Source organism: Ictidomys tridecemlineatus, chromosome 1 (genome assembly GCF_052094955.1).
Source record: "Ictidomys tridecemlineatus isolate mIctTri1 chromosome 1, mIctTri1.hap1, whole genome shotgun sequence".
Lineage (NCBI taxonomy): Eukaryota > Metazoa > Chordata > Mammalia > Rodentia > Sciuridae > Ictidomys > Ictidomys tridecemlineatus.
Window position 1 is genome coordinate 16333729 of NC_135477.1, and position 14042 is coordinate 16347770.

The window sequence follows — 14042 nt, forward strand, 5'->3', positions numbered from 1 at the left end:
TTCTTTTTTTTTAATATTTATTTTTTTTAATTGTAGTTGGACACAACACTTTATTTTATTTATTTTTATGTGGTGCTGAGGATCGAACCCAGGGCCTCACATGTGCTAGGCGAGCGCTCCATCGATGAGCTACAGCCCCAGCCCCATTACTTACTATTCTTGATCAGAGAATTTGGTGGTTATGGCTCTGAGTTGGAGCAGTGTGCCCAGGGAAAGAAGGAGCAATGTGGACACTAGGCTGGCAGTGCTCAGGGAACTTTGGGCTCATTTCTGATCAGGTTGAGAGATCACATCAACGTTTATGGCGGAACAAATGTACATTGAATAGTTTCTTATACAATAAATCTTCAACACAAGAGATAATTTTAGCAATTACTGTATATGGATACATGATCAGGGAAGGCTTTGTTATTTTGAAATAGTTGTTTCTTCAGTATCAACTATAATGAAGATTTTCTTCCTTAACATTCCAATCAAGCTCTCCTAGAGATCAGTTACAATATTCGTGACTCACTTTTCCATTCACAGTTCCAAATGGGCATCTTGGTGCCAGATGATACTCTTACCTGGTAGATCTCAAGTGGAAAATCATTCCATGCTGAAAATACTTACATAGAACATGACCAACTCTGATTCATTTATCTTTTTTATACTCTCCCGAATATTTTCCATCAATCAAAGTTTTGTCACACACAGAAAACATAAAGATTTGTTTGCTAGCACACATGAATTCAGATTATTCAGATAATATTGACATTTTATAAATCATCTTGAATTATATACATTAAATAAAAATGTTTCCCCAAATGGAGTCCTTTTAGAGAAATGAAAACGAGGCAAGAGAGAGCCAGGCTGAGACCAGGTGAGCTCCTGCCGACGCAGGCTGCGCTCCCTCCATCAAAATAGAAAATAAACTCAGGCTGTTCCTGCCATGGGGCCTTCCTCAGGCTATGAAAACATTCTTCATGTCTAACCCTAATTTTTCCATAGCTTGAGGTAACCCCGCTAGCTCAAGCCTTCTCTCTAATAGGAGTTACTCAGTATGTGTCCCTGTCCAAATAAGAGTTACAATCAGCGCTCTATTATTTCAAAAGTGTCTAGACACAGGGGAAGGGAGTAGAAGCTTGCAAGCCTGTAAAATGCCTGTTTGCAATTAGATAAAAACAGCAAAAGAGACAGGAGAGGAAGGTCGGTCCCTACCTTGCTCTTACCTTCGCAACATCCCCGTCAGAATCCTGGAGCTCTTCCCCAAGTTTGCATCTGTTTCCCGAAGCTAGGAGGAGAAGAGCAGGGTTAAAACTCAACTCAACTCCAAATGATTAGATTATTTCTAAAGTACATGGTGAGCAATCATTTTCTATTATTTTATTTCACGATATAAAAGCCAAACAATGAAAAATGCTTATATACACAACACAAATACATTTATGACACTTATGCAAACTCTGAGAATTCTTAGATTTAGAAAGTGACATGTGAGAAGTGATGTCAGGAGCTCTAAACTGGATACTTGAACTGGATATAAAAGCAAATGTCTCAAAAGCTGACAAAGTTTAACATACATTAGAGATAATCAATCTCTAATGTACAAAATGTACAACTCCTAAAAATATAAGTGGAAATAAATGAAGCAAAGAGGGCGGAATCATCAGGATTTTTACTGAAAGAGTGACATATTCCAAAATCCCCCTCAATGACCTTCTTCTCAGCCGGAGGGCTAAATAAAATCCCCCTGTGGGCATTCCAGATGGGGAGAGTCAGCTGCTTCGCCCGGATCTGGCACCCTTCCTTTTCCTCCTAGTAGACTTTATGTTCCTTTTTCCCTAGTCATTTCTACTTATGTCTATGTCATGGTTTTGTCTGTGCATGTCCCAAGGACCTTCTATGTCTTCTCATTTATTAGATATGTAGAAGGATAGTGTCATTCGTACTTACTCTTTCCCGTGCTCGTTGTATCTTTTCTCTGTCATGACTGAGGTTTTCCAACATCTCCTGGCCGATTTGTTCTATTGAAAAGAAAATGAAAGTCAGGAAACACAACTTGGGGTGCATGTGAGAATAACCTTCCGTAGTACCAAACTGAAAACGGAGGTAGAATTAAAGCTGAAGCAATGTCCATTATATATCAGACACACATTTTAACTCAGGTAGTTGAAAAATATAAACAGTATTTGGTAAATTTATCTATCTGGAGTATGATTAGATACAAGTTATAATTCAACCTTAGGAAGGACATAACCAACACAGCAGTAATGACTTATTGGGGATGCAACTTGCACAAGGCCACTCCAACAAACTACTGGAAAAATTGAGGAGAAACCGGGTACAGTGTTCTATTATTTTGTCACCCGGGAAGTTTGGCCTTTGGATTTTATGGGCGAAGGATAATGTTAATGATTCCGCTCCACCTTCCCTTCATCATGGTACTGCTTTGCTTGTGTAAGTCGATGTGTGTTTAGAACAATTTTGATTTCAATGTATTCCCCTGGCATAGGTGGTCATATGCTCACCAACTGTAGCTTGTTGGTAGTGGAACTTTTGCTAGTTTTATACTCACCTAGAGGCAAAGACTTGTTTAATGTGTTATTAGCAACAGTATATTCTTTTTTTAAAAAAATATATTTTTAGTTGTTGATAGACCTTTTTTATTTATATTTATTTATTTATATGTGGTGATGAGAATTGAACCCAGTGCCTCACACATGACAGGCAAGTGTGCTACTGCTGAGCCACAGCCACAGCACTACAACAGATTCTTGAGTCAAGTCAAAGACAGATGCACTCCTTAACAAGTAATTGAGGAGAGCTTAAGACAGTGTTTTTATCCCAGAACTTCCAAACATTTAGCTAGTACTACAGCTCAGCACATTCATTAAAAGCCACACTGCTAAGTTCCAATGAAATCTTTCCTGGTCACAACGGCACTGCAGTCTCTCCTCTGACTGTACACCCTTCTATAAGACAGTAGGTGTGTCCTGACCTCACAAATATCCAGCTGCCTTCAACAGATTTTTTTTTTTTCAGAGTCATCCTCTATTAGCTGGGAGCTACCTTATTCTCTAAAAGAAGAATGATGATCTGCCTTTCTTACGATCCTGGCAGCCTGTCTGACTTCCTCATCAGTGTCTCACTCCTGCTCACCTTTTCCCCCTCTGGTACTGTCTCTTTACCCCCCCCCCCCAAACAGCACTCATCTCTGGCTTATCAACTTACACAAACATTCACCAAGCACCTATTATAATAATAGCAAGTAATTTAATAAAGTCATCAGGACATCCCCATGGTACTTAATTTGGCTCATGTAGTCACACTGACAATCATAAGAGCAGTGACCAGGCCAACTGAGAGCCTGGCTGTGAACCTGTGCTGCTGGAGCCTAAATCCCAGTGTTGACACTAACCGCATGGCTTTGCCTTAGCTAGCTAGCTGTGTCATGTCTCAGTTGCTTAATCTCTAAAATGAGAGAAATACCCACAGCATTATATCATAGGGTTAATGCAAGGGTTCGATAAGATAATCAACACAGTGACTGGCCCATAACAACAATAAGCATTTATTGAATGTTGATGATATAAAACAATCAATGGCCTGTGGAGACCTGCTTCTACTCTAGTTCTGTTGGAACTACAATTTTATTCATATGATACAATGTTTGTACTTTCTCACAAATTTGATAGTATAGTCAAATAAACTAATCTGAGTAAAAATGTGGAAGCTCTAGAATATCATACCGATGCCTGACATATTAAGATTCAAAGCACTGAACAAATAACCATCGGGTCCCCACCCTGTGCTGGGGTCTGGCCCAAGACAAGACCTAGCATCTATACTCATGGAACTATGCTGGTAATGAAGACAGCACAGAGGAGTGTTTTAGCTGAGTCTGTATTTCATGGCATATCAGAAAAAGACAGTTTAATACTTTCATGACAGAAAATCCAACTAATAATGGTTACATACATAATCATAAATATATTTTTGACACCACACAAACTCTGAAAATTCTTTCCCAGTATACATAGTACATTCCCATTAAAGTACCTTCTCTTAGATTTTTTTCTTTTTAGCTCTTTAGTATTAACTTCATACAAATTTAAGAAGATAAAGAAAATAAGAGTTGAACTTTTTTCTTTTTTTTTACAATAAAAACTACAAATTTCAAATTTGTCATGCTGTTTTTTTTTAAAGAGAGAGTGAGAGAGGAGAGAGAGAGAGAGAGAGAGAGAGAGAGAGAGAGAGAGAGAGAGAGAGAATTTTTAATATTTATTTATTTTTTTAGTTCTCGGCGGACACAACATCTTTGTTGGTATGTGGTGCTGAGGATCGAACCCGGGCCGTACGCATGCCAGGCGAGCGCGCTACCGCTTGAGCCACATCCCCAGCCCCTGTCATGCTGTTTTTTAAAAAATATTTATTTTTTACTTGTAGTTGGACATAATACCTTTATTTTATTTTACTTATTTTTATGCGGTGCTGAGAATAGAACCCAGAACGTCGCATGTGCTAGGCAAGCACTCTACCACTGAGCCACAACCCCAGCCCTTGTCACGATGTTTTTATCGCTACATTGAATTTCTTTAATCAACTTAATATAGCAATTTTAATTACTTTTTAACTTAAAATTTCCAATATCTATGAGCATCATCAATCTTGTCATTATTTCAGCAAGATACCTCCTCTTATCAGGATTGACATAATAATATGTAATTGCAAAGAAATAGAAGACAGATTATTACTATTGTGTCTGTGGCCAGTGTAATGTCCCAAGTAGGTATTCAAGGAAAGAATTAACAAATGAAGTCTATGGAAGGTTTGCAGCCTCTTCCTGCTCTCAGTACATGAGCTAGAGAAGGGATACTGGAAAGTAGATAATAGAGCCACGATTCTATCAGACTTGCTGGGGAAAAACCCCTAACTGGATCTGCAGTCTAGTGAAGACATCAATGGAAAAAGAGGATGGCGCTGGAGAAGATAATGCTAAGTGAAGTTAGCCAATCCCCAAAAAACAAATGCCGAATGTTTTTTCTGATATAAGGAGGCTGACTCATAGTGGGGTAGGGAGGGGGAGCATGGGAGGAATAGATGAACTCTAGATAGGGAAGAGGGGTGGGAGGGAGGGGGAGGAGGCAGGGGATTAGCAAGGATGGTGGAATGTGACAGACATCATTATCCAAAGTACATGTATGAAGACATGAACTGGTGTCAACATACTTTATACACAACCAGAGATATGAAAAATTGAGCTGTATATGTGTAATAAGAATTGTAATGCATTCCGCTGTCATTTATTTTTTTAAAAAAATCAATAAAAAAGAAATGAAGTAAAATAAAATAAAATGACTGATTTGTAAGGAAAAAAAAAAGAGGCCAAGAGATGAGGCCTGTTAGGAGTCATAAGCTATTCCTACAATTACACTGCTCCCCCAAATGGCGTGGCAATCCCAGTATTCACCTTATCTGGCAAGAGAAGAGATACTGGCAAGACCGGACACATTTTGGTCTTAACACTGAAATACCATGCATTTGTTGGGAATTCTTTTCTCATTTATTCCCTTCTACTTTTCATTTTAATGCCCTAAAAAAGAAAATTATTAAACAGATAGATTAGAAGTGGTCATTCCTATGGAATAAAGAAAAAATTCATATAAAAAGAAAGTTATTACTATTTCCTCATTACATATCAAGCAAAGCAAGATGACAAATGACAGGTTTTTTGTTTGTTTGTTTGTTTGTTTTGTGGTGCTGGGGATTGAACCAAGGGCCTCATGCATGCCAGATGGGTGCTCTACCACTGAGCCACATCAGAGGTATGACTTTTATTCAGACTATCATTGGTCAGACTAGAATTCAACATTTAGGGATTATTTCATTAATAAGACAGTTAGTAACATTGTTAGGTTTATTTTTTCTTGAATAATTTAATACATAATCACTACTCAAAATACTCATAAACAAAGAATACAAGCTCACAGGCCTAAACCTACTGAGTCAAAATTTTTAGTTCTTTGAACTTCCATAGGTCCTTTAATGGGAACAGCTCTACTGCATCTTTTGAAATAATCTGAGATATAATAAATTTTACAAATACTATATTTGATGACCATAAGGATCTTACTGTGATTTAGAAACAATGGAAAGCACAAAAGAAAACTAAAACTAATTTTTGTATGCTGGAATTCTACATGTCAGTATGGCATGATAAATGAATTCCTGGAAGGAAGAGTTCCTTCCTGTAGTTCTATCCTTTCCACAGAGGTCCTGGGAATTATCCTGGGAGTACAGCATTCAAACACATAAAATGAACTGTTGTTTTTACAATTACCTACAATCAATCATATCCATAGCCCTTTTTACAGGGGCACATACTCGAAAAGGGTTTTTGGCTAACATTTCTTCTCTTCCTTCATGTTTTGGAAGGTGTATACAACAGACATTCGATAGTTTCCAGTTCCATAAAGGATTTGAGAAGGGAGCAGGTAATTACCAACCTTGCAAAATGCTTCCTGAAGCACTGGCCTGCCATCATAAAACGAGACAAGACTTAGTTTAAGAAAGTTTGAAGTGATACAAGTTCCCATCATGTTGTACATACACTTATATGAAGGGGAAGGGCCTCAAACCCAGCTCACCAGAAAATGCCCCATCTGACAAATTCAAAATATAAAGACAAATTTTAGCCATCATATTACAAACAGTGCACACTCCACAAGATACTGATTATTCCTCAGCAAAACTGTATTTAACTTTCTTTTTAAAAAACTTGTGAAGAATGTGTTTTCCAGCTGGGTGTGATGGCGCATGCCTGTAATCCCAGCGGCTCAGAAGGCTGAGGCAGGAGGATCACGAGTTCAAAGCCAACTTCAGCAACTGTGAGACGCTAAACAACTCAGTGAGACTCTGTCTCTAAATAAAATACAAAATAGGGCTGGGGATGTGGCTCAGTGGTTGAGTGGTCCTGAGTTCAATCACTGGAATGTGGTTTCCAACAAATTATTTTAGAAGGCGAAGGCATCCAGTTGAGTCTTCTGTACATTGTTAGGAGAAGATAAGGCACTGGAAAACTTCATAAGAATTTTAGGAGCAGGTGAAAGGTGTTCACAATTACCAAGCTACTGTTTGTATGTGGGGATCTCTGTGAAGTACAGGAGTGCTTGTCAATACCTTAAGGAGCTGTTCTGAAGCATGAGTGGATGGCAGAACACCAACCAAATGACAAACTTGAGTGATATTTCCTAACAATTTGAAGTACTCAATTCTGGACATGGCTTGGGACCTTTTGACCATTCCCCATCTAATGGGGGTGGGAGGAGGGGCTTGCTGCTTTGGAAAGCAGAGACTGTCACATAATGGCTTTCCCAGGAGGGATCTGCTTGCAGAGTGGCTGGATCAGTCACTGTCATTGAGCACACCTCTCTGGGCACTGACTCTGGTACCACATCCTAAGTAGACAAGTTCTCCACAGCAAGTGATGTAGCGCAGGCGTGGAGTCTCTTGAGTCCCTGACAATGGAAAGGTGGGGCAACGCAGAGTTCTTTCAGCAGCTTCCATTATTTGAAATGAGACATGTGAGGAACTTCTGCTTCCAGTTAGGATGTAGAAAGCACACAAAAGACCACTCCCATGGAAACGAGAAAAACCCAGACAAAATAATGACCACATTTTTCTGGGGGAAGTCCAGAAGATGCAAAGAAGCTCTGATGAATTCTAGAGACAGACTAGCACTTCAAATGTGGGCAAAGAGTTGGGGCAACTTTTACACCTAGTGAGGGCAAGTGCTGGGTCTGAGCACAGACTGCCTTAGAGAGAATCTCAGAGGGGCAGGGAGTCCGTCAACCTGCACAACAACACGGGCTGACAGGATTGAAGGGAGTTTAGATAAGGTCTGCAGAAAAACCACACTGGTTGGTCTGAAAATTCTCCCTTCAGCCCTGTATGTGCCAACCCAGAGGCAACGGAGGAGAGGCTGGTCCCTAAAGAGAAATCAGATTGCTACCCATTCTTATGAAGCCTGTCTTCCAAGACACTGTCAGAGTTGGGTCTAAATGTGAACCAAAAAATACCTGAAACTCCCAGGTCAAACACTGATTTTTTTTTTCCCCTTTAAAGTAGCACAAACACAGTTGGGAGCATAGTAATCTCAGATAAATGCAATCTAATGAGAGATTCAGCTCAGTACCAACTCAATTTTTGGAAGAATCTGATCATATCATTCTTTGAATACAATATAATATAGTGATTCCAAAGGAAACTAAACCCAATATGCTATATTTCAAATTCTGCTATTCTTTTTTTTCTGTTATTTTGTTTCTATGTGTATTTGAAAATTTTTATAATTTGTTCTAATTAGTTATTCATGGCAGTAGAATGCTTTTTGACACATACATAAATGGAGTATAGCTTCTCATTTTTGTGGTTGTACATGATGTAGAGTTACACAAGTCATGTAATCATATATGTACATAGGGTAATAATCTCCGATTCATTCTACTATCATTTCTACCTCCATAACTATTCTTTATACAATGTCTAAAATGTCAAAAATTACAGGGCATGTAATAAAGTGTGGGGGGGAAATAAAAAGAAAACACCACTTGTACAAACAGATCAACTGACCCTAGTCAATAGAGTTAGCAAATAAATGTTTAAAAATGATGATTCTGTGTTAAAATAATTTATAGGAAAAGGTAAACAAAATGGTAAAGAGATGGATTTTTCAAGAAAGAATATGAAACTCTAAAAAGAAAGCACATGAAATTCTAGAATGAAATAAGAACATCTGAAATGAGTTAACTGGATGGACCAAACTGAATACATTCACTGTAGTAGAAAAGCTCATGGAACATGAAGAAAGGTTCATAGAAATCTTTCAAACTGAGCTGGGTGTGGTAACGAATGCCTGTAATCTCACCAGCTTGGGAGGCTGAGATAGAAGGATTGAGAATTCAAAGCCAGACTCAGCAAAAGTGAAGGCACTGAGCAACTCAGTGAGACCAGTGTCTAAATAAAATACAAAATAGGGCTGGGGGTGTGGCTCAGTGGTCAAGTGCCCCTGAGCAATCCCTGGTATAAAAAAAAAAAAAAAAAGAAAGAAAGAAAGAAAGAAAGAAAGAAAAAAAGAAATATTCGAAATTGGAGAGAAAGGAAAAAACAAAAACAAAAAAACCTAACAAAAAGAACATAGCATCAATTATTGGTTATAAGAAGTGGTCTTTCATACACATAATTAGATTCTCAGAAAAAGAGATTATTAGAGACAAAGGTTGAAGTAAATATTTGAGGAATACATAACCAAAACTTTCAAATTGGACTAATTTAAAAAAAGTCAACCACTGATTAAAGAAGTTTAACAAACTCAGAGCAAGATAAATATAATGAAAACCACAATCAGTCATAGTCAAATTTCTGAAAACTAAAGCTAAATAAAAGTGGGAATGATAAATAAATAAAAGAGGGAAAAGGTGCTATATATAAAAGAACATGGACAAGAATGAAGGCTGAAATTTCATCAGAAATAATGTAAGAAGACAATGGAATGTTTCAAAGTGCTAAAAGGAAGAGGGAAAGAAAAAACAAGATTACCCTTATATTCCACATCCAGCAAAAATATTCTTCCAAAAAAAGGTGAAATAGAGATTTTTTTTTTCCTTCCTGTATTGGGTATTGAACCTGGGTCACTCTATCAATGAGCTACATACACAAGGCTTTTTACTTTTTTAAAATTTTGAGACAGGGTCTCACTAAATTGCTGAGGCTGACCCTGAACTTTCAATCTTCATGTCTCGGCCTCCTAAGTAGCTGGGATTACAGGTGTGCGCCACCACACCTGGCTAGGGATTTTTTACAGTTGAAAAAGAAGAGAATTATCCAGCAGAACTGTTATGGCAAATTTTAAAAGAAATTCTTTAGACTGAAGGAAAATGATAGTAGATGGAAACTTGGATCTACAGAAAAGAATGATTAGCATTAGAAACAGTAAGTCTGGATAAACGTAAAAGTACTTCTTTTTCTGCCAGGTGTGGTGGTGTAGGCATCAAAAATACTTGAAATAAAGATTTGTGTCTGTACTGAACATGTACACTACTTTTCTTGTCATTGTTCCCCAACAAATACAGTGTAACAACTACTCCAAGTGACTTGGGAGGCTGAGGCAAGGAGTCTTGCAAGTTTGAGGCCAGCCTCAACAATTTAGTGACACTCTCAGAAGTTTAGAAAAAAGACTAGGGATATGGCTCAGTGGTAAAGTATCCCTGGGTTGAATACCCAGTACCAAGAAAAAACAGTATTTCTTTTTCTCTTATATTTGTTAAAAACAATTATTTAGCCACCACAAGTGGTGGTGCATGCCTGTAATTTCAGCGACTCAGGAGGCCGAGGGAAGAGGATTGAAAATTTGAGGCCAGCCTCAGTAACTTAGTGAGGCCCTAAGTAACTTAGGGAGACCTTGTCTGAAAATTAAAAATAAAATAAAAAGAGAGCTGGGGATGTGGTTCAGTGGTAAAGCACCTCTGAGTTCGGACCCTAGTACCAACCTCTCCTCCAAAAAACCCAAACAATAAATTGAGAAATTAATATTAAATTTAAAAATTTTAAAAAGAACATATATAGCAGCAAATATATGAAAACCGTAGTACAACAGATGGAGGCACAATAAAGAGAAGTACACAGTCAGCTCTCCACATCCCCAGGTTCCACATCTGCACATCAAAAATACTTGAAATAAAGATTTGTGTCTGTACTGAACATGTACACTACTTTTCTTGTCATTGTTCCCCAACAAATACAGTGTAACAACTATTAAATAGCACTTACCTTGTACCAGGTATCATAAGTAAAACAGAGACTATTTAAAGCATACAGAAGGATGCACAGGGGTCATATGTAAACACTGTATTATATGTAGAAGGCACTTGAGCACTCACAGATTCTGGTATCTGTGGGGGTCCTGGAACAAATCCCAGTGAATCCTGGGCACCACAGGGTGACTGTACTGTTGACTGGCACTTAAGTCATATGGAAACCGTCATCATATTTATTCAAGGTAGGCTGTGATGAGTTAGGGATGGAAAGTGTGATCTCTGAGTTTCCTTGCTCAATATAGCATCCACTAGTCACCTGGGAGTATTTAAATTAAAATTAATTAAATAAAATTAAAATTTTAGTTCCTCAGTAGCACCAGCCACATTTTAAGTGTTCAGTAACTATGTGTGGGTATTGGTTGATGAAGAAATACATTCAGAAAGAGAACAAACTCCAAATTTCCCTGATCTTAGGGCTCACTTGAAAGAAATGAACTATTCACTTGGGTTAAATATAGAGAAAATACTTCCCTTCTTTAAGCCTCAGTTTCCTTCAGGGTAAAATTAGTCTTAGTAGGGTGATCTGAGGTGCTCATTCCGGCTCTAAAATACCAGGACTCTAAATGCTTAGTGCCTCTTTTTTCTCCATAGAGTATATAAGCCACTAGAACAGGATGACCAAATCAGGATCACAGATGCATTTTCATTCCCTGTCCCCAAGACAATGTTCTAAGGAACCCCCATAGCAATCAAAACTGAGTGCATTTAAGCAGGTCATATAGTTTCTAGTTTGCCTCAGTCCCCAACATTCAACTGTTTCGTACAGTAGTGCGCCTGGCCTCTGAGGACATTTGCATTTACTATGTACTATGAAATATTTACAACACTTTGATGATGAAATTATTAAAGACAATTAAACACTCATATAAACTGAAGGTAAACGTATGTATGCTTAGAAAAATAGCAAAAGAATGTGCAGGGCTTGGTGTGTGTGTGTGTGTGTGTGTGTGTGTGTGTGTGTGTATTTAAAAGCAATTATGATTTAACATTACTCCTCAGCAGCTGAGTATGTTTTTTATTTTGCTTTGAGATGATCACATCTATCATTAAGCAATTAAAAAAATCATCAGTGCTACTTTCATCAAAGTCATAGTAGCAGAACCTCCCCTTAGTTACCTGGTTTGCTGCAGATAATTAACAAACACTATTCCCAGAGTGCTCAGGCATCAGTCAATGAAGCTGTGCTACCAATAATGATGCTCTGGAATGAGCAGGTACTATGTAAATTGAGGTTGTTAAACAAAAGGAACCATGTTAATTACAGCTTCATTCAAAAATGAGAATGAATCCCTTCTATTCTATGAAAAAGACCAGAACAGCAGGAAGAAACATCCCTTTTTCACAATTCAATAAAGAATGTACAAGCCAGGAGATGAAGTAGTAGAAAACCTGAATGGGCAAAACTGTCAAAACACATTCCAAAGGCTCACTTGTGGAATTTACCAAACACGTATTTACTTAATGGACAAGGGAGATGTGTTCTTCAATGAATCACTCATTCTAAAAAAAACAAAAAGTGCTGCAAAGTATTGACAAGTGACTGGACAGTAATTAGAAAGCCTTTTTAGAAATCATTATGAGCTGAATCAGTCACTGTGCTCTTAGTGAACTCTGTACACACTTCCATCACTGAACGTATAGCATTCTAATTATATGCATACTCGAGAAGTCACTATTGGGTAGACTCCAGGACTTACGTTGCTAGCAACCATGTTTTGTTTTATGAAACATTATCTAAAGAATTTTTTGAATCAGTTGGCAATAACATAAAAACTTCTTAAGTGGAAGATTTCATACAGAAATACGAGTTTCCAGTTTCTTTTGAGACTTGGACTCTGGCAACATCGAGTTCCCACTCTCCCTTGGCCAGAGGGCTAGAACTCACGGCCACCTCTTCTCTTCAGGGCTGTGAGTTATTGACCAGTTGGCCCCTTCCTCCTTGGCTTACTTCACTCATTCTTGCTGCCTGTTTGGCTCTGGAGGACTCAGAGCCTGTGACTCCCTGCTCACATGCCCTTGGAATACAATACTTAGAGAGGCCAGGGCTTCTTCCTCTTAGTGGATGTGCAGCTTTAAGAGATAGGCCTCACATGCAGGTGCTCAGGAAACTTTGGCTCATGGGAATCACTGAATTTGGATATATGTCTTCTACAAATTTATAAGAGAATCACAGATTTTTGTTTTGTTTTACTTTTAGAACCAATGTAGGCTTCAGAAGTAATTGCACAGATGAGCAAACTGGAATGCAGGAAGTAAGTGTGTGTGTGTGTGTGTGTGTGTGTGTGTGTGTGTTGGAGGGGAGCACCCAGATTCTGTTGCTAATGACTGACAAAGATGCAATCATGGACTAAGTCTCTGACTCCTTGGTCAGTGATTTTCATAGTTAAAAACCCCAAAACAAACCCAGAACTACCACCAAAACCCCCCACAAAGGTGCCTCATTCAAAACTCCTCACAACGTGGGTGCGAAGCCATCCTAATACTACACAGTTAAAACTTCACTGCCCAAGAATGGCCTTTGCAATATTTCAGACAAGAGAGAGACAGGACACAGCCTCCACATTCCCTCCACACCATCATTCCCATGTGAGGATTACAGCCTCTACAGATAGTCTATGATTTCAGGTTCTTGAATAAAACAACTTTCTGTGTCTCAGAAATGATAGAAAGGGCAAAAAAGTGCCAGAAGGACTACAAATCTTATCCAAATTTTGTGACTTTGGTATATAACTTTTTTCTTTTAGAAAATGAGTGGTGGGCCCTCATACAGACTGAAATGCCTATTACTGTAACTGTCCATCTGGGCCTTTCTCCACTCTACTCATAGTAGCAAGTTAATCTATTGTTCTTAATAAATGAATCAGAGGAGATAGAAAATTTAATCCATTTGCACTTTAAGGTCTGGCTTCTTTTACTTAGCTTAATGCTTTCAAGTTTCATTTACCTTGAAGCATGCATCATCCTTTTTTATGGCTGATTGATATTTCATTGCATAGATACCACATTTTGTTTACAAATTTATTTTGGGTATATTGGTTGTGTCTACCTTTTGGCTATTTGAATACTGCTGCTATAAACATTCTTAAGCAAATATTTATCCAATTTAATGTTTTCAATTCTTTAGGCTCTATGTCTAGGAGTGGATTCCTGTTCATATGGTAGCTCTGTGTTTAATTTTTTGAGGAG

The 14042-nt window shown here is 38.1% G+C and overlaps 1 protein-coding gene across 9 annotated transcripts in view; it reads right to left on the minus strand.

Moving 5' to 3' along the window:
- Vti1a (vesicle transport through interaction with t-SNAREs 1A) overlaps window positions 1-14042 on the minus strand; it is a 461587-nt gene that overhangs the window by 260870 nt on the left and 186675 nt on the right. For 6 of the 9 annotated variants that reach the window (XM_040272255.2, XM_040272253.2, XM_040272252.2 and 3 more), the window contains 2 exons: window positions 1936-2006; window positions 1212-1273 (listed from right to left, as the gene is read on the minus strand). In XM_040272255.2, coding sequence (XP_040128189.2) covers window positions 1212-1273; window positions 1936-2006 — 133 coding nt within the window. Of the gene's footprint in view, window positions 1-1200; window positions 1274-1935; window positions 2007-14042 lie in introns of all 9 variants that reach the window. The other 3 variants (XM_040272257.2, XM_078049492.1, XM_078049441.1) reach the window with 1 other exon arrangement.